This window comes from Molothrus ater (assembly GCF_012460135.2).
Source record: "Molothrus ater isolate BHLD 08-10-18 breed brown headed cowbird chromosome Z unlocalized genomic scaffold, BPBGC_Mater_1.1 matZ_random_MA35, whole genome shotgun sequence".
Classification (NCBI taxonomy): Eukaryota; Metazoa; Chordata; class Aves; order Passeriformes; family Icteridae; genus Molothrus; species Molothrus ater.
Genome location: NW_023416471.2, coordinates 4,537,416 through 4,554,934, shown reverse-complemented (window position 1 = coordinate 4,554,934; position 17,519 = coordinate 4,537,416). Strand labels below are relative to the sequence as shown.

Here is a 17,519-nt window from a genome sequence, read left to right as displayed (position 1 = left end):
GAGGGCATCACGCAGGGTTATCTGCACTTTCTTTGGCAACTTGCCCTGCCTGCCTCTGGAACAGAACAAAAGCAAAGCAATACTGGCTTTTCCTGGTTTCCTGGGGGAAGAATCACCACAGTTTGCTTTTAAGCTAGAAGAGGGTAGATTTAGATTAGATATTAGGGAGAATTTTTTGTATAATGAAGGGGATGAAAAGCTGGCAGGATTTGCCCAGAGAAGCTGTTGTTGGTCCCTCCTTGAAGGTGTTCAAGGCCAGTTTACATGGGGCTCTGAGGAACCTGATCTCAATGAAGATGTCCCTGCTCACAGGGGTTGGACTAGATGGTGGTTAAAGGTGCCTTCCAACCCAAATTCTTCTAGGATTCTGTGATTCCGTGATCAATGTCCCATGTTAGCGTTATACTTGGTATAAAGTGGTATACCATTGTTATACTTGGAGTTGTTTGCAATAACAAAGGGACGTTGCCCAGCTCCAGCAAATTTTCTGGCCCTTTATATCATCACCCTGTCCAGCTGCCTCCACTTACAAGCTCCTCTTTGCTCCCTGCAGCCTTTAGCCTACCACCTATCAATGGCACAGCTCCTAGTGTGCAGATGAAACACCCTGGTAGTGCCTTGAAGAAGAAGGTCTTGAGAAAGCAGGACAACGTGCACTTACTGCCCAATAAGCACGTCATCCATGGGGATGGCAGCTTCCCACGCAGCTCCTCAGGTAAGCCTGCTCCGTGGCAGCTTTTTCCCACTCGGGATTTTTCCGGTACAAGGAGCACAAGGAGCACAAACTGCTTCCTGCCTCAGCCATCACAGCTGGGATCTTGAGCCCATAGCCTGTCCTTGGAATGAACAGCAAATCTACTTTTGAGTTACTCCAGTTTGGTAGTAGCAGAGGTTTGGTTCTCAGAGATCCATCAGAAAGTGGAGCTGAATAAAGTCATGGTAAAGGCCTAAGCTCTGGCTTTTGCCCATCCTGGCAGTCCAAACTACAGCACTGGTGCCTGGAGGCAGCTGTGACTGCAGGGATGAGCTGCGGGGCAGTCTGCCAGGGTGTGCTCCCTGTGCACCTACGAGTGCCACCACCATCAGCTGTCCACTCACCATCTGGGCCCTCTGCCTGTGCTGCTGTCCTGCTCTGCAGCCAGCTGTTCTGCTATCCCAGCAAGGGCTGTCTCTGCGTGGCCATCAGCAGCGTGGTGCAGCCGTGCCTCTGCTCCCAGAAGTGCCCGATGGCTCCTCGCTGCCGCCATCCCACGGCCTGCAATGCCAAGAGGGAACAAGCAGCGCCTCCTGTGTCACCCACCCAATACAGAGGCCGTGTGTAGCAGATGGCAGCCAGGAGGGGCTGCCTGCTGCTCCCAGGCTGTTTGCTGCCTGCAGCAAATACCCAGCAGATAGCCCTAGTGGCTCTTGTCTCTCCTTTGTGGCTACACAGCCAGTGATCACAGCCTGTGCTGTGATCCCAAGGAGGGTGAGGTTATAGGAAGGGAGCTAGGAATGATACTTGGAATGCTCTTTCCAAGTGATGCTACTTCATGTTCAGAATTGACCAGAACTAGCCTGACGTGGCTCTCCATTCACAGTGAATCTAGATGTGTGTGTCTACATACTTCTGCAGTGCCATCACTGATGTCAGTGACTGGGGTACATCAGTGACACCCAGATTAGCTCCTGTCTGAATATTTTTGATTTTATGGTTCCTCCATACTTTCTGAGAGCATGCAAGGTAGCACAAAAACCCTCCAGAGTCTAGAAGAGTTCATCTAGGGTCTGTGCAATATTTATACTCCCTCATTTTAGACAGCTCAAATGCTGCCATCTACACATTAGAAAATGAGCTTTTGAGTACATGATGTGAAATTTTTGATTGACAGTGCTTTTCATGACAAATGGGTTTCATAAGAAATGCATTTATCATCTGATTTTTTTCATGCCTTGTAAATTTTTTTTCTTTACCAAGAAACTCATTTAAGGCAAATCCAGGTCAATTGATTAACAAGAGAGTCTGTCTGCAACAATGTGCATCTGTATTTGCCTATTTTTATCCTCAAAATGCATCTGGAAGGCTTTTTTTTATCAACTGTCCCGTCTGGAAATTGCTTTTTCCACAAGAGAGCTTAGAAACTGCTGAGTTTGCAAACACATCCATTAGATGACAAATCAATTTCACCTTAGCATCTTTGAAATACAGCCAGTGTGGACCTCTAAAAGATGAAAGATTCATGATTTTTGGAAAGAACAAAATGCATGAAAGATTCCCTTTTACTGGGAAGGGTAATTCCATGTTACCCTTCCCAATAGTAGGCTAACATGGATGTGCACTCAGCTGCCTCTGTCTAGAATATTTGAAGTCAATGGAAACAGAGGTCAGATGTGAAGGGTCAGGTATGGCTGTTTCCTGGTCGTTGCTCCGTGGGCATTGAGCCGGGCCCCGCAGGGCTGGGTTGTTCAGGCTTGGCTTGGCGCTGTCACAAGGCAGCTGCAGGTCTTTCCTCAGGGAGTTGCAGAGTGTCCCTGTCCTCAGGGTTGGGGGAAATGAGGACACCGAAAAAAGAGAGGCCCCTGAGGGGTTCCCTCCTGGGCTGGCCAGTGCTGCTGTGGGCGCTGTCTCGCAGGGAGCGGGAGCTCTGCAGCCTCAGGAAGCTGCCGCTGGCTGTGGCACCTGTGGCACTTGGGAGCTGGCGCTGTGGGGGCAATTGTCAGGTTCAGCCTGGAGCTGTGCCCAGCTGGGGGAGGCTGGGAGCAAGCAAGGAGCCCCAGGATCCAGGCAGCAGGGAAGCCTCTGACCCAGCGGCAGCGTGTGTCACACAGAGCCCTGGCTGGGAGATGGGGCTGCAGGCCGCGCCATGGCGGGTGCCTCGCCCGGGGCTGCAGCGCCCATGGCCGACCCTCTCCTTACAGTGACCCCGCAGACGGCCACTGGTGCCAAGCGCCAAGAGGAGCCGCTCCGTGGGCATGGGCAGAAGGACAGAGCCTCTTCAGACCCACAGCAGTCCTTGCAGGAGGCACTCTCCATGCTGAGCAGCGATGACTGGTAAGAAAGGCCCCGTTCCCTCTGTGTCCCTCTGAGCGTTAAGGTCGGTCAGAAGCGTGTCTTGCTCGTGCCTCGGAGCCCTGAGAGCCCCGAGGGCCAAAGGGCACAGGTGAAACCCCTGCAGAGCAGGGAGAGCATATAGATTGGAGAGCAGCCTTTTCTTGGCCTTGCTCTGCAGCAGTGCTCCAGCTGCAGCAGGCCTGTGCTGTTTCCTTGCTTTGCCTGCTGCTCCATGGAGCTGCAAAGGAAATATTGAGGGAAGAGAGAAAGCTGTGGCATGAGATGATTTGCTGGCTGAAGGCAAGAAGCAGGATGGCAGCAGCTTTGAGTGTAGAGATTTGGGTGCCTTGGGCCACTGGCCCAGTGGGACTGAGTAAGATTCCTCTGTGCTCCCACTGCTGACAGCAATGGCAGGGACTCCTGCATGTGAGTCCCAGAAGCAGCTCCAGGGAGTTCCTCTTTCTGAGAAATGGACTGAGTTGTGCTTTCAAGTCCATCAGCATGTCATTAGTGGTGAAGCGCTCATGGCAGAAGAGAAGGAAAAAGAAATAAAATCCTCTAGGAATCTTGCACTTTTGGAAGTCAACTATTTCCTTCTCACTGCTTCATATGTTTTGTCAATACTGAGATGTTTTGTCAATACTCCCAATGTGTCCCAAAATTATACACAGGCAGAAGGTGGCCCAGAGGTGATAACCCTACAAATATGAGATGATAATAGTTTTCTTTTTGATGGCTTTTTGATCACTCCCTGGTGGATGCTTCATTCACACAGGGCTTAGGCCTGCATTCACACTGGGATAAGCATGAAAAACTGGCCACAATGCATCTCCTTGTGCAGATCCCTTTGCTTTGCCCTTTCTCTTTTGCTTTCTCTTCCCCATTTCTCTTTGGTGCCCTGTGAGGTACAGAGAGCTTCTGCAGGTATGGGGGGTCCTGATGACACTCAGGGGTGCCCATGGGATCGGTCAGCAGCCCTGTGCTGCAGCCCTGATGCCTCACATACCTTCCTGTGGCTGAGGGCCTGCACAAAGCAAGTGCTGAGAGATGGAGTTGTTTGCACCTCTTAAATAACATGTTGCTCTTGTGGGGGTTGTTTTAGGTAGGAGTGTTGTGGGAAAGCCAGAGTTTCAACAGTTCTTGTCCAGAGATGGAATCTTAATCTTCTGGGACATCCTGCTGCTTTTTTGGGGAATGTGTGAGGTGGAGTGGAGTGGGTGACAGACAGGCCTAGATTGTGGAGGGGGAACTCAGCTCCAGAGTGGCAGTGCTGACTCTCAGTGCTGAACTGCCTGCTGGGGCTGACAAAGAAGGAAAATGTCCCAGTAGCAGCCTGCTGGGACTGTGTCTCAGGGACAGGTACAGGGAGGTGACAAGAAACAGCAGCATGGCCCAGCCTCACAGCTTCTAGGAAGTAGTGGGAGAGGCACTTCACGTGCCAGAGCTTTCAGAAAGGCTGTCTTCTCAAACGTCCACAAATGAAGACTCTGAAAGCCCTCTCTTTGCCTCTTGGATTTGTGTACGCTTTTGACAGCCACAACATCCAGTGGCAGTGTGTTCCATCATTTCATTAAGTGCTCCTTGAAAAGCACCTCCCATTGTTTGACTGAGCTGCCAGCCTGGTCACTTCAGGGGGTGCTGCCTAGTTCTTGGGTAGAGAGGAATATCAATCTTTTTATTACTTGCCTTTCAGGGAACTGAAGAAGAAGGGACTCTTCAACATCACACGCCTGGCTGAGTCCCATGCAGCAGTCCTGCTTTGTCGACTTCGTGAGATTTGCTTGGCAGTTACCAGCGAGGTGAGAACATTGTTCTGAATTCTTCCCCATACTTCATACACGGCTTGTAGAGTAGATATGTGCTAGTTCATCTCCATGTGTGCTCAGGGACTGCCTTCATTTCTGGTTTTAGACCTTCTACTTCTAATGTCTGTAGGATCTGTGTGTACATGCAGCTGTATTTACTGGCAGGTTGGGTATCTGGCACTTGTCAGTGAGGTGCCATTTGAATGCAATGTGCAAATGCAGAAACTGAGACACTAATGATGTTATTTGCCAGAATCCTAATCTCTGCCCAAGCTGTAATTCAACACTGCAAATGAGTCTGTAGACCTGAGCCTGTGTTTTCTGTTTCCTGTCTGAGTGCTTCAACTGCTGGTGTTGCTTTCCGGAACAGGAGCATCCGACACTTTTATCTTTATGACTTGTGCCTTTATGATTTGAAAGCAGCCCTTGTTTTAATTTTCTAGTGAAAGAGCCTAAAATCAATGTAGTGCCCATTGTAGAAAGGTTAAATTTCACACTTAGGTGAAATTTTTTTAGGCCTGCAGTAAGCAGGTGTGAGGTCAGAAATTGGTGCCAGAGTAAGTGCCTTTCTGTGCTTGTGCTCTCCTGCTCTTAATGTACTTTTACGATCCTCTGGACACAGTGGGATGTGTTGTCATTTCCTGGGACTTGTGTTGAAGGCAAGTGGTTTTCTATTCAAGGTGATAATTATATTTCCCCTCACGATTTCCCCAGGTGACCAACCTCCGGTCCAAGGTGTCCTACTCTGCAATCGTCACAGTGGGAGAGCTCTTTGCAATCTTGAAGAAGGACATGGATTCCCAGGTGGATGAGGTTGCTCCAGTCCTTCTCCAGATGGTCTGGAACTCACCAGAGTTTGTTCAGAAGGCAGCCTCTCAGAGCCTAGGGATCATGGTGGAGAACGTGACTCCTGCACGAGCAATGACTGCTCTCATGGACAAGGGAGTCAAGTAGGTTCTTCTTCATTTAGTGCTATTCTTCACCTTCTAGTGTGTGGGTGAGGGGAGGGAAGAGGGAAAGAATGGGAATGCTGGGAGGGAAGGGTCCGGCATCCTGCATCTTCTCTGGACTCAGGTACTCGATTCTCCCATCAACCTCATTTCTTTCCTCTTGCCACCTATTTCTGCCCTCCTGCAGCCCATTGGGTCACAGAATCACAGAACTATACAATATGGGGAGTTGGAAGCAGCCCTTCAGGATCATCAATTCCAGCTTCTGGCCTTGCACAGAACAGCCCAAGGGTCACCCTGTGTGCCTGAGATTGTTCAAATGCTTCTTCAACTCTGTCAGCTTGGTGCTGTGACCAGTGCCCTGGGGAGCCTGTTGCAGGGCCCAAGCACCCTCTGGGTGAAAAACTTTTTCCTGATATCCAAACTAAAGCTCCTCTGAGTCAGTTTCCTGCTGCTTCCTGGAGTTCTCCCAGTCTGTCATAGTTTCCTAGATATGGTGAACAGTGGGGAAATGCAAGTGCCTGCAAAGGCTAAGGATAGAGCCTTGTGCTTTTGTGGGAAGAGGGACAATTGCAATTGCAGCTGTGAGCGCTCTTTGATATTTCACAGCACTAACCACAGAGGCCCTGGGGAAAACCACGTTTTCCTCATGATGCCATTAACCTGAGAAATAAGGAGGGTCCTTGCTGGGGTGTGGAGCACATGGGGGAGAATGTGCTGGGTGTGGCACAGCCTGCACAGCAGGTGCAGCTCGTGCCATAAGGAGCCCTGTGTGACTGTGCTGGCCTTAGAGCTCTGCTTTCTATTCAAAATGAAGTTTCATGTTAGCCTTGAGATGATGAATCACTTCACAGGCCCCTTCACAGGCCGAGTGCCATGGGACAGCTGAAGCAAATGCTGCCCTAAGTGTTGGTGCCTGATAGTTCCCAAGAGACAATCTCTAGATCAGGACAACCTGGCTAAACTGACTGCCCCCCTTTCCTTAGCTTTGCAATAGGGTAAAGCACTCAGATGTATCTGTTGCCAAGCCTCACGGAAGAAAGAGGCTGTATTGCTGGACATTCCGCAGCTTCATGCCCCACAGTGTGTTTTCCCTGCATTTGTTTCATCCCAGAGGTCTGCAGATGTGGGAAGAAATGGGTGGAAAGAGCCTCATCCTGCTGCAGCTCTGTGTAGTGGGTGCCCTCTGATGGGTCTGCATGAATTTTCCTTAATTTCTAAATAATTCATATGCGATCTATTACTTTAATCTTTCTTCGAGTAAATTTTGGGAAAGAAATGAAATATCAGATAGTGCAGGGAGACGGAATTCCTCCCTCTTCCATGCAGGCAGTCCTTCTGTACAATGCTAACTTTGTGTTTATCTGAGGACAGAACCTTCTGCAGGTGCCTGAAGCTGCAGGGAGAGCCCAGGCTCCTTCCCCCAGCAAGGACAGGGAGCACGCTCTGGCCAAGGCCTGTGCTGCTGCTGCTCCTTGTCCCTGTGCCCCAGGGTTTGTTCTCTCCTTCCCAGGAGCCGCTACGTCCAGGTGCGGAAGTGTGCGGCCGAACTACTCCTGTCCTTGATGGAGAAAATGGGAGTCACCAAGCTCGCAGGCACCCCCAGGGCTGAGAGGCTGGCGCACGTGGCAGGGACACTGGCTCAGGACTGTCACAAGGACACAAGGTAATGATCTTCCTTTCACCTCCAAAACCAGGAAAACTGTTTTGTCTTTGGCTTTAAAGGTAAAACTACAAAAGAGTGGAAACTCAAGGAAATAATACGTGACCTCACTGTGTGGATGAGGGTCACAGAATCGTGGAATATGCTGCGTTGGATTGGACTTATCGGGGTCATCCAGTCCAGCTCCTGGCCATGTGCAGGGCACTCCAAGGATCACTCCACGTGCCTGAGAGCATTGTCCAAACGCTTCTTGAGCTCTGTCAGGCTTGGTGCTGTGACCGCTGCTCTGGGTTGCCTGGGGAAATGACTGTAGTGGGAAACCTGAGGTTGGCCAGCAAGAAGGAGCATTGCCAACTTCCTGTGACTTGAAGTATTCTTTACTGAGTTCAAAAGAGCTCATATTAGCCAGTACAAGAGTTTATTATGGCCTTAGGTATACAACACAAAGCCAAAGTGTTCACTAATGTTTATCACTGAAGGATCCCAAACATCTGTTTCTGGGAAAGTCACGAAGACTTTCCTAGAAATATTTCAGGGGTCTTTAGCCAATGTATTCATTCTTCCTAAACCCCTTCTGCAGATTTCTACAATGCTGTTACGTGGGGCACACTGTCCTCCAACTTTCTTCTTGAAGAAAACTGTGGTTTCCTAGTGGCAAAATCAACCCAAACCACCAAGATCCCCTTACTTTGATGATGAAGTTCCCATTAATAGTTGCCAAGAACACCAGAACAACTAGCTGACCCTGTGCATACATATAGTATAGAATAATCAACAGGATGCAGGAGGTGTTTTGTCCTGGCTTCTCTGCCAGTTAAAGAAAGGCAAATTATTGTGCAATGGCAGCAGGACACTGCTAATAGACTCTGTCAACAAAGCAGATGTGTTTTGCTTGATCCCTGGGAACACCCACAGTTTCAGAGTGAATGGTGTTTTCCTGTGGCCCCATGTTCTCCTCTTGCTTCTTGTGTTCAGCTGACAACACTGTGCAGTGTCAAGTGGAGGTAAATCTCCCTCTTTGCTGAGTAGGTTGTGCCTTCTCATGCAAGGATTGCACCTGATGAGTTTAAGGTACCAGCCCCTTCTGTTAACACTCTTCCTTGGTTCACTGTTCTTTTGTTTCCTTCCTGCCTCCCTCTCTCCCTTCCTCCCTTCCTTTCTGCCATCCTTCCTTTCTTCCTTCCTCAGGCATTATGGCCAGGAGATGGTGAAGATGTTGCTGAGTCATCAAAAATTTAAAATGCTCCTGGAACAATCTCTTTCCACGCATGACCTGGAAGATATCCTGACAAGAATTAAGAAGAAAGTAAGTGCTTGGCAGAAGAAATGCCTCCTTTGTCCAAGTATTACCACTGCTAATACGAGACCAAACATACCAAATCTGTCTTTATCTCATTCCTCTTCTGCTGAATCACTTTGCTCCTGGGAATGAGCTGTTAATCCTCAGCCTGTTCATCTGCAGGCCACAAAGGAACTCCTATTATTAGGGGAAAAGTGGGGTTTTGAAGATTTTGAATATCAGTCACAAAGAGGAAAGGGAAAGAGGAGAAAATGGGTTTACATTTAAGCGTAAGCCCCCACCACGCTCTCCCTACTGACTCTGCCCCCAGTAAAGCAATTAAGTGAGAACAGAAGATAAGTCTGAGGATAACAGAGTCTTTGCAAAAGTGACTGCAAGTAACACTGCCAAGAAAACTTCCAAATATACAAAAGATGTCCAAGTCAGTCCTAGTTACTACAATTTCTCTCTGTCTTTTGGGAATATTGCCCTGCTGTCAAGCCCTGTGGAGCTGGAAGAAGCTTGGGGAGTGTGCCTTTGTGCAGGAGCAGGGAGAGTGAGCATTGAACCAAATCAACTTCCAACACAATGGGCCAACCCCCAGAGTCCAATTTTTTCTGCTGCTTCCTTTAAGACCACTCATTGCCTATCAGTTTGCATTGTTCCCATTTATGCTCAAGACTAGTGAATTTGGGAATTTAGACTGCTGCTCGGTGTGCTAGCACCCATAACCTGCCTTGGGCTATTGAAAACAAAGAGTTGGCACCAATGAATCTCTGGTCTGTTTATTTCTGTAAGTTAGGAAGTGTTTCCCTAAGCCTTAGTACTACATTGATCCAGGTTCTAACTTGTGTTTTAAAGAGGGAATTTCCTATTTTATATTCTGAAGATTCATAGGGTTTCTCTATGTCTTTGTAGGGGATGGAAAAGCAGAAGGGCGAACGCCCATCTGTCAAGGAGCCGGTGGAGAAGAGGAACGATGGCTCGAAGGAGCCCCAGGCCACAGTGCCTTCTAGCAAACGGTACTGAGCACTTTTGTCAGATGTGACAAAGCACATGACAAGCTCGACACGCCTCTTCCACAGAAAAATCTTTCTGCTGGAGATGACCAGTGCAAGAGATTGTTTCCTTTTCCTACAAATGCTCTAGGATAAAAAACGTCTCCTTCTGCATTGTGTTGAACACAACTTCTCTGGAGGGCTTTCCACAAAAATTGGGTGACAGAAAGACACCCATTGGTTGCAGCTCAGCCCATCCAGTGCAGTGGCAAGGGCAGTGCTGTGCAGGCTAGGAGAGGGCAGAGTTTCTGCTGCCTGCCTTGAGACAAGTAAATTCAACCAGGTTTTTTTTTCATCCAAGTGGAATGATAAATAAAACACCCTTTTTAGATGGGTGTTTTAATGAGAAGTCCCAGTCTAGAAGCAACATGCCATTCCCCAAACAAGCAGTTCCCATCCATGTGGTTTGGATGAATCATGGTTTTCTTACCCTCAAACAGTGCCAAGTTTGAGTAGTAAGGAGCAAGGCAATTCCTGAGCCATTTTGGTCAACAGGTGTCTCAATGTGGACTTTTGTCTTGGTATTCCTTTCCTTCATAGAGTTTGCTTGATGGACAGCATGTTTGGTTTATTTCCCCCTGTGCTGCAATCAGCATTGAAGATAGGAATTTGGTCCTTGCTGTCTCTTCATGCCACTGGCAGAGCTACTTGCTCCTCTGATAAGAGAGGGAATTTCTTGAGCTCTGTCCTGCTCAGCGGTGGCAGGAAAGTGACCACATGCCTCAGTAGCATGGCTAGCATCTTCCCGTGCTCATGGAAGAGACAGGTTCATCCAAGGGGATTACTCCCAGAGAATTTGTTAAGTTGTGCATCTAGTCTCTAGGGAAGAAAAGGAAATGTGAGTGTAATTCTTGGAGGTCTGGCTTCTGTTTCTATCTCTGTTACTGATTTTCTGGATCCTTCAGATATGCCCCTGTTCACCTGTTCAGATGCATCTGAGCTACTTTTCCAGATTCTCATGCCTGGTTGTTGAGACACTTCTCCAGAGTGATGAGTTTCCTTACTATAAGACACACACGTGCCATATGAGGAGGCATTTAAACTTGGAAGTAGTGTCTCCCTTTCCCCACAAAGCAATGTGACCTGTGTGCCTTGGAAGGCATCTGAAGATAGATCAGGTGCATCTCATCCTTGGTTTTCCTGAGGGAGCAGTGATGAGAATGCCACTTGCAGATTGTCTCTCCCATAATGATTGTCACGAGGTCCACATTGTTCTTCAGAGCTTCATGATTTTCTAGCTTGAAATCACATTGTTAGGAAAACTTGTCAGGATGTTTGGCTCACAATTAACTGAAGGTATTATCAGCAACAGGCCCTAATTTGGTTTTGTTTTCCAGGGTGAAATCTACCTCTGATGGACACCTCCTACACCGTGCAAAAGCCCAGGTCACATTACCAGCAGCTGTGGAAGGAAGGGAGTCACTCCAGAAGCTTTACCATCTCCTGGAAGCCAAGGGGTTTCAGACACGGATGGAAGGAGTGGCACTCCTCCTAGACCTGTCCAAAACCAGCCCCCAGCTCATCTCCACTAACATTGTCCAAGTATGTAGGGCATCTTCATTGCTCTTTTCCTTTTGCTCCTTTCCCAAACCTGGAGAAGTAAACTTAATTCAGTGTGTCTTGGCACTACACCCTGGTTGTTTGGGACAGGCTGGTTCCCTCTTACCCAGACAAATTTAATTCTGGTCCAGGCTTCAGGACAAGTTATTTCAGTCTAGTTGTATAGGTCTGGCAGGTGCCTATTGCTGCTGTTCATCAGAGATGATGGCAGAATTTTCTGCTGGTGTAACTGCTGCTGTTTCCTACTGCTAGCTGGGTGAAGTGAAGGGAAAACCAGCCCTTGAAAGCATGGCAATTATTCTCCAGACCAAAGATGGGTTTTCCTGGGGAAGAGAAGTATCAGGCTGGGTTGGTTTAAACCCAGTTATTTTTAAAAGGATACTTCTGTAAACTCCATTTTGTCTTGCACAAGCACAACTCTGGCTACTCATTTCCATCCTCATCCCTATTCCTCTTGGTAAAGATGGTGCTCACCCTTCTTGAGGGGACCTTTTTTCTCTTTGGAAAAGGAGGAAAACAGCTAAGAACGGATCTCTGCCTTCCCCTCCCAGCAGCTGCTTTTTCCCTTTTTCCAGAAAATGGTGCCTGATGATGTGGCTGTCAAGGCACTGAACCTGCTCTAATGAGAGCTGTAGAGCACATTCCATTTCAGAAGTCCACCTGTTAGAGAGATGGTCTGGATCCTGGAAGAGTTGATCAGAGTCCTGCACTTCACCAGGCACAGGTTCTGAGACAGACAAAATAAAACTTAGATCTCCTCCAGCCACAGTCTTGATAAAATCATAACTGCCCTCAGTACTTGAGGCAACTGTATAGAAAAATGGGCACGGTAAATATCTGCTTCCATACTTGTAAAGCAAAGGTAGCCTTTTACAGTAATAAATGGAATTGATTTAATGATTTATAGATGGAGAGAAATACCATAGGAACATTTCTGGCCCCAGCCAAACCTCTTAAAAACAGATGAAAATCTCTCCAGCAGCATCAGGTTGTGCAACCATTCCAGTGCAACCATTCCCACAGGAAAACCGTGAAATTGTGCAAGCAAGGGCTGACCTGACAGAAAGGACCACTTTCATCTTTTATATTGCTGAGTGCTCATTTCTACATCCCCTCTTCAAACAAGGTCATTTTAATCCAGCTTTCATGTTGTTTGTTCTCTCCACAGATTTTTGATTATTTTGTCCTGAGAATAAATGACACCCACAAGAGAGTGAAGGAAAAGGCGCTGGACGTGCTGGCAGAAATCATTGGACTCCTGAAAGATGCCCTGAAGCCGGTGATGACCCCTTTGGTTGAAGGCATAACAAAGAACCTGAACTCAAAGGATCCTGGGGTTCATGCCGCAGCTGTGAAGGCACTGGACAAATCCGTTGCTCATTTAGGTAAGGCTGAGCCCTGGCATGGACTCTCCTCAGCCGTGTCTCTGTCTGTCCCACACGAGAGAGCGCTGAGTGCCTTGGGAGCTGTTGTTGTCTGTGGAACGCTCCAGCTGACACCCACCAGGAGCTGTGCAGGTGCAGTCCTTATGCACCAGTCCCCAACAGGCTGGAATGTGCAGCAGCATTTCCCAACAGTCCCAGGCTCCCTTGGCTCTGTGCTGCTTGTCTGAAGAGCAAGTCCTGGACTCCAGCTTTGCTACAATTCAGAGGCAAAGGAGTTTTGGAGTTTGCTTGGGCCCTGTCTGACTTCCCAAATGACCAGCTTTGCTGCTGGCATGAAGGGACACCGGCCCATCAGAGCTTCTGCAGAGCAGCCACCTGGAAGGCTCTACATTAGAGGCATTAGCTGCCTATTTCCCACCTTTCTTCTTTGTCTTCTTTTTCCAAAGAGGAACTGATGATTCACCAAGTTCATTTCTTTAGAACAAACAGGTCTAAATCCAGCTGTCAATGATGCCTTGTTCCACATGTTGTTTTGCATGGGGCAAGATGGCAACAGCATATACCTGCCTAGGCAAGGGCTGCTGTAAATTCCTTTGCCACGGAGATTTATGTCGCTCTGAAAATGCCTGAAAAACAGAGTGTTGAAGAGGCAGGTCTTCAAGGGGAGTTTCCACTTTCTCCACTTCAGCTGCTCTGTGAACTCACAAACTGCCTGAGTCAGTGCCTTTCTGTGTCCCAATATGGGCTTCTTCCCTTTTGCTCTGGGATGCAAAACTTTTCTCACTGCTTCCGTGTGACTGAACTGTTGAGGTCCCTGATGTGAAATGTTTTAACATAGCTCCTGGTACAGCAGACAACTTTGGATTCACAAATGTGAAAGGAGAGCTTTTCTTTTGGAATTTAAAACTCTGCCAAGTAGGCTGGAAGGAAAGACAAAAAGGAATCAAAAATCAGCAGAAGTTGATTTTATTGTATAAAATGGGGTTGCCCCTGCTCTTTCCCTCCTCCTCACTCTCCTTTCTGCTATGCCCTCACACAAGTGAGCAGAAACGTGTGTTTCACTTGTAGATGAAGTGTCACTGATGAAAGAGCTCAGCAACCAATGGAGCAAACTGAGTGGCCAAGCCCTGCTGGATGTCACAGAGCGTATCACAGGTATGGCCTCCCCTTCTAAGCCAAGAAGTCTCTGGGGGAGTATTTACAGGGAATGCCTGTGAACAGACAGCAGAGTAGCTCCTCCAAATCAGGAGGTGCTGAGCTTGTCCCTCCTGCCCAATAGCCAAGGCAGGTGTAGCTGGCAGGCATTCCCTGGCTGCTGCAGAGCTGTGCAGCATCTGAGATGGGGGCAGAGCTCGGCCTGGGGGCTGAGCTCTCACTGGGGCATCTCAGAACCCACCTGCAGGAGAAGGAGGGCCTAAAAAGTACCCCAGCTGGCTCCTCTCTTGGAAGCCCAGGGACATCTGTGATCCTTAAGGGAAAAGGGTGACAAACCCTGTTTCAGGGAATCTGTTTTGTTCTCACAGAATCCTTGTTTTTCTCCTGGAAAGTTTTGAGGCTGAACCGTGCAGAGCCTAGGGGTCACAGCTTAGGTCAAAACTCAACACAGCTCTTAGAGGCACAGATTTAGTGCAAGGCAGGCTTTGGGGACACAGGGGCAGAAGCAGAGTGCTGGGGCTCCCTGCCTCTGCTGTCCAAGTGGCACTGGACTGAGCAGTTCAGCGTGTGCAAACAGTGTCTTCCTGTGTCTGCACTGTCCAAAATGCTACAAATGCAGCTGATAATTGATTCCTCAGAGGAGCTTGCTATGTCAGCAGTAGCCAAGGGATGGAAAAATGATAATCTCAATAGATAGTAGAGAAGACAACTGATAGCCTTGCATGAACTGGGGCTAAATCCACTGCTAATTATGCCAACATCTTTAAATGCAAGGTGTAATACACTTGGTGTCTTCATTGGGAATCTCAAAAGGGCATGTTCAGTGATTAGGATGTCAAAGGCCCTTTAAAGAGCATTTAATAAAGTAGATCTCCAGCCATAGGGAATTTAGTTTTGCAGACATTTTGATCTCTTTTTCAAAGAAAGGAATTAAGCATAAATTAGGACTACTTTAGAAAGAGCAGATGTTCTCTCTGAGATTTAGTAGGAACAGACAGCTTGCTCCTCATGTTCAGTAGTCACCAATGTCTTTAATGACATTTAAACTCAAATGAGCTCCCAATATAAAATGGGTACCAAAACCCTTTTTCTGCTTAGCAGAATTGGTTTTGGGTACTTTCAGGAGATGTTTCAGTGTTGAATTGTCACATTAAGGTGCTGGTGGATTAACAGCATAGAGAAAATGAAGTCTCTTCCACCACAGAATAATAAATGGCTACTGCATAACATTTTGCATGATCAGAAAATAAGAATGGACTCCAGAGCGTATTTCAGCTTTTGATCTCTCAGCCAGATTTGCCATGCAAGAAACCTGTTGGTAGTCATTTTTTGTCTGTGTTTGATATAGTTCAGAAAATGAGCAGAGAGCAGATTTCAGACACAATGATGTTAGGAAGCAATTGTGTTTTGGTTAAATTTCAGTCCCCTGTGTATTATTCTTCTCTCTCTATTACCCCTATTTCAGTGGACATTATAAGGAAAAATGCTATTAACATTGAGAGGGGAAATGCCATAAAAATGTGGAGATGCTCAAATGCCAGGGCAATGGGGTCTGGGTAATTCTCTAAGGCACCCTGAGGTTTGCAACAGCTCTTTGCTGGAAGCCACAAAAGCATTCTGCCAGAGACACCAGCTAGCCACTGATGTTTCTCATCCAGCTGTCAAGCAGCAGCCATCTCTGGTGGGCTGGAGTTTTGAAGTGTGTTCTAATACTGCCCTTTGCTGCATGCCACAGAGCAAAGGGAAGAGCCAGATAAGACTTTTGGCCCTTGGCATCAAAGTTACAAAGATGGAATCATCCCTTTTATTAGAAATCTCTCCATTGCCTCTCTAGGGTGCATTTCCAAATCTTCCGTGTGGGTTTAGACAACTTCTTAATGGGAAAAAAAAGGAAGTTTGACATTTCAGTCATTGTTCATGCAGAAACAGATTGTGAAATGATTTAGTAAAGGTACAAAGTCTGCCACAGGTACAAAGCTCTGGCTGGAGAAATTGCTCCTGAGGGGTTGGTGGTTCTGTTTCAAGGATGATCAGCTGCAATGCCCATTTCTGGGCCATGGGGCTCTGTGTGCTATTTCACTGATCTTGGCCAGAGAGGCTTCCAAGAAGCAAACCCAGAGGTAGATCCTTGTTTGCATTGAGGCTGGTGGGTAAGGAGCTGTGTCTCTGTCCCGGCAGTGCTTGTGGAATGGGTCCATGCCAGGAGCCCTGAAGTGGTGCAGCGCTACGCCCTGCCCGTGCTCTGGTGCTGCCTGGAGAACAAGGCGCTGCCTGTGCGAAGCGCCAACGTCTGCGCCGTGGTCACCAAGCTTGCCTGTGCCCTCTGCCATGTGATGGGCACCCAGATGATTAAGTGTGCTGAGAGCAAGCCTCCACACATGCAGGAAAACCTCTCCAGCCTTTTGGGCTGGTGAAGGTTTGATGTTCTCCAGAGAGCTGACCAAGTGCTGAGTTGGACACCTCCGGATGGGACTTGTTAGCTGTGCCAAAAATAACAAAACACTAAGGAAGGGCGTGCATCTGCCCCCGCTCTCTCCATTGCCCTTCCTAGTCATGGTATGGGGGGCCTGAAGCAACTCCAGGCTGAGGACAAAGTGAAGACCAAGCATGGATCAGCCTCACAAAGAGGTAAGGTGGGAGCTGGGCCGCTCTCTGGTGGGAGGAAGGGTCTTGTGGCAGCCCAGAGAGGCTGTGCGCATTGCCAGGGAACAGCTGTGCCCTGCATGTGCCCCCTGCAAGGAGCTGTGCTGCTGCCAGTGCCCCGTGGAGCTGTAGGGCTGCTGAGCTGTGGGGCAGGGAGAGGAGCAGGAGGGTGCATGTGCAGCTGAGCCTTTCCTGGAGAGCACAGGGCTCTGGGCTCCCTGCTCTCCCAGGGCAGCCCAGAGGCCGGGGCTGTTCCTGTGCTAGCTCTGGGGAAGTGGGGCAGGGTATCGCCCTGGCCTGCCTCAAGTGTCTGCCAGCAGGGGCATGTTTCCCTGTTCAACTATTGAAAAGTTTCCAGGAAATGTATCCCATGAAACGTACCTTTAGCTGCTTTAGGTTTGCATTGCAGCCTCTGTTACACTTTGTGTTTCCACTTTGCAGGCCTGACTGGCTACACTCTTACCAAGAAGTTTTCTCTGCACACTTCCCATTGTCTCTCCACCACGAAGTCCTTGCCTCCTGTCCAGAAGAGCCCTCATTCCTCCAAGCACAGGAAGAAGTTGGCACCTGCTAGAAGACTGTTGGAAGATTAGGATTTATATGTTAGGCTTTATAGTTGCAGATGTTACATATGTTCAGATCTTTAGATGTAGTTTTGAATAACTGTCTTTTCATTGTATCTTGAAATTTTGATTACTTATTTTTAATTGTATTTTTTTTTGATGATTTTAAAAAGTTAAATAAATGTGGCATTCACATTCTCTGAACAGAGAGAGAATTCTCTCTCAGAGGATTTTTCCTGGAGAAGTACAGAGAGAAGAAGAGGAAACATTTTTTAACTCTGCTTGCTGCTCCTGTTGTTTTGCACATGTGGAATGTGTTAAGAGGATTGTTTACTTGAAGGGACTTCCTAATTGGATTCTGGTTGTTCATATTAATTGGCCTGTTGGGTCAATGCTGTGTCCTGGCTGTCACAAGACAGCCACAGGT

General features: G+C 48.0%; 1 protein-coding gene across 1 annotated transcript; it reads left to right on the top strand.

Annotated features, from left to right (window-relative positions):
* The first annotated feature begins 2,843 nt into the window (after window positions 1-2,843).
* LOC118699679 (TOG array regulator of axonemal microtubules protein 2-like) lies at window positions 2,844-17,122 on the top strand. Its single transcript, XM_036403775.2, has 12 exons — window positions 2,844-3,031; window positions 4,725-4,830; window positions 5,551-5,786; window positions 7,300-7,452; window positions 8,638-8,755; window positions 9,647-9,750; window positions 11,124-11,328; window positions 12,515-12,731; window positions 13,800-13,886; window positions 16,065-16,296; window positions 16,438-16,514; window positions 16,971-17,122. Exons 1-12 carry the CDS (start codon window positions 2,844-2,846, stop codon window positions 17,120-17,122), a joined length of 1,875 nt encoding a protein of 624 aa, XP_036259668.2.
* The last annotated feature ends 397 nt before the right edge of the window (window positions 17,123-17,519 follow it).

Excerpts from the sequence above, each read along its gene's own strand:
- LOC118699679 (XM_036403775.2), top strand. The coding sequence starts at position 2,844 with ATGGCGGGTGCCTCGCCCGGGGCTGCAGCGCCCATGGCCGACCCTCTC. Across the intron at positions 3,032-4,724 it reads ATGCTGAGCAGCGATGACTG|GGAACTGAAGAAGAAGGGAC; the intron begins GTAAGAAAGGCC and ends CTTGCCTTTCAG. Across the intron at positions 16,297-16,437 it reads CTCTCCAGCCTTTTGGGCTG|TCATGGTATGGGGGGCCTGA; the intron begins GTGAAGGTTTGA and ends TGCCCTTCCTAG.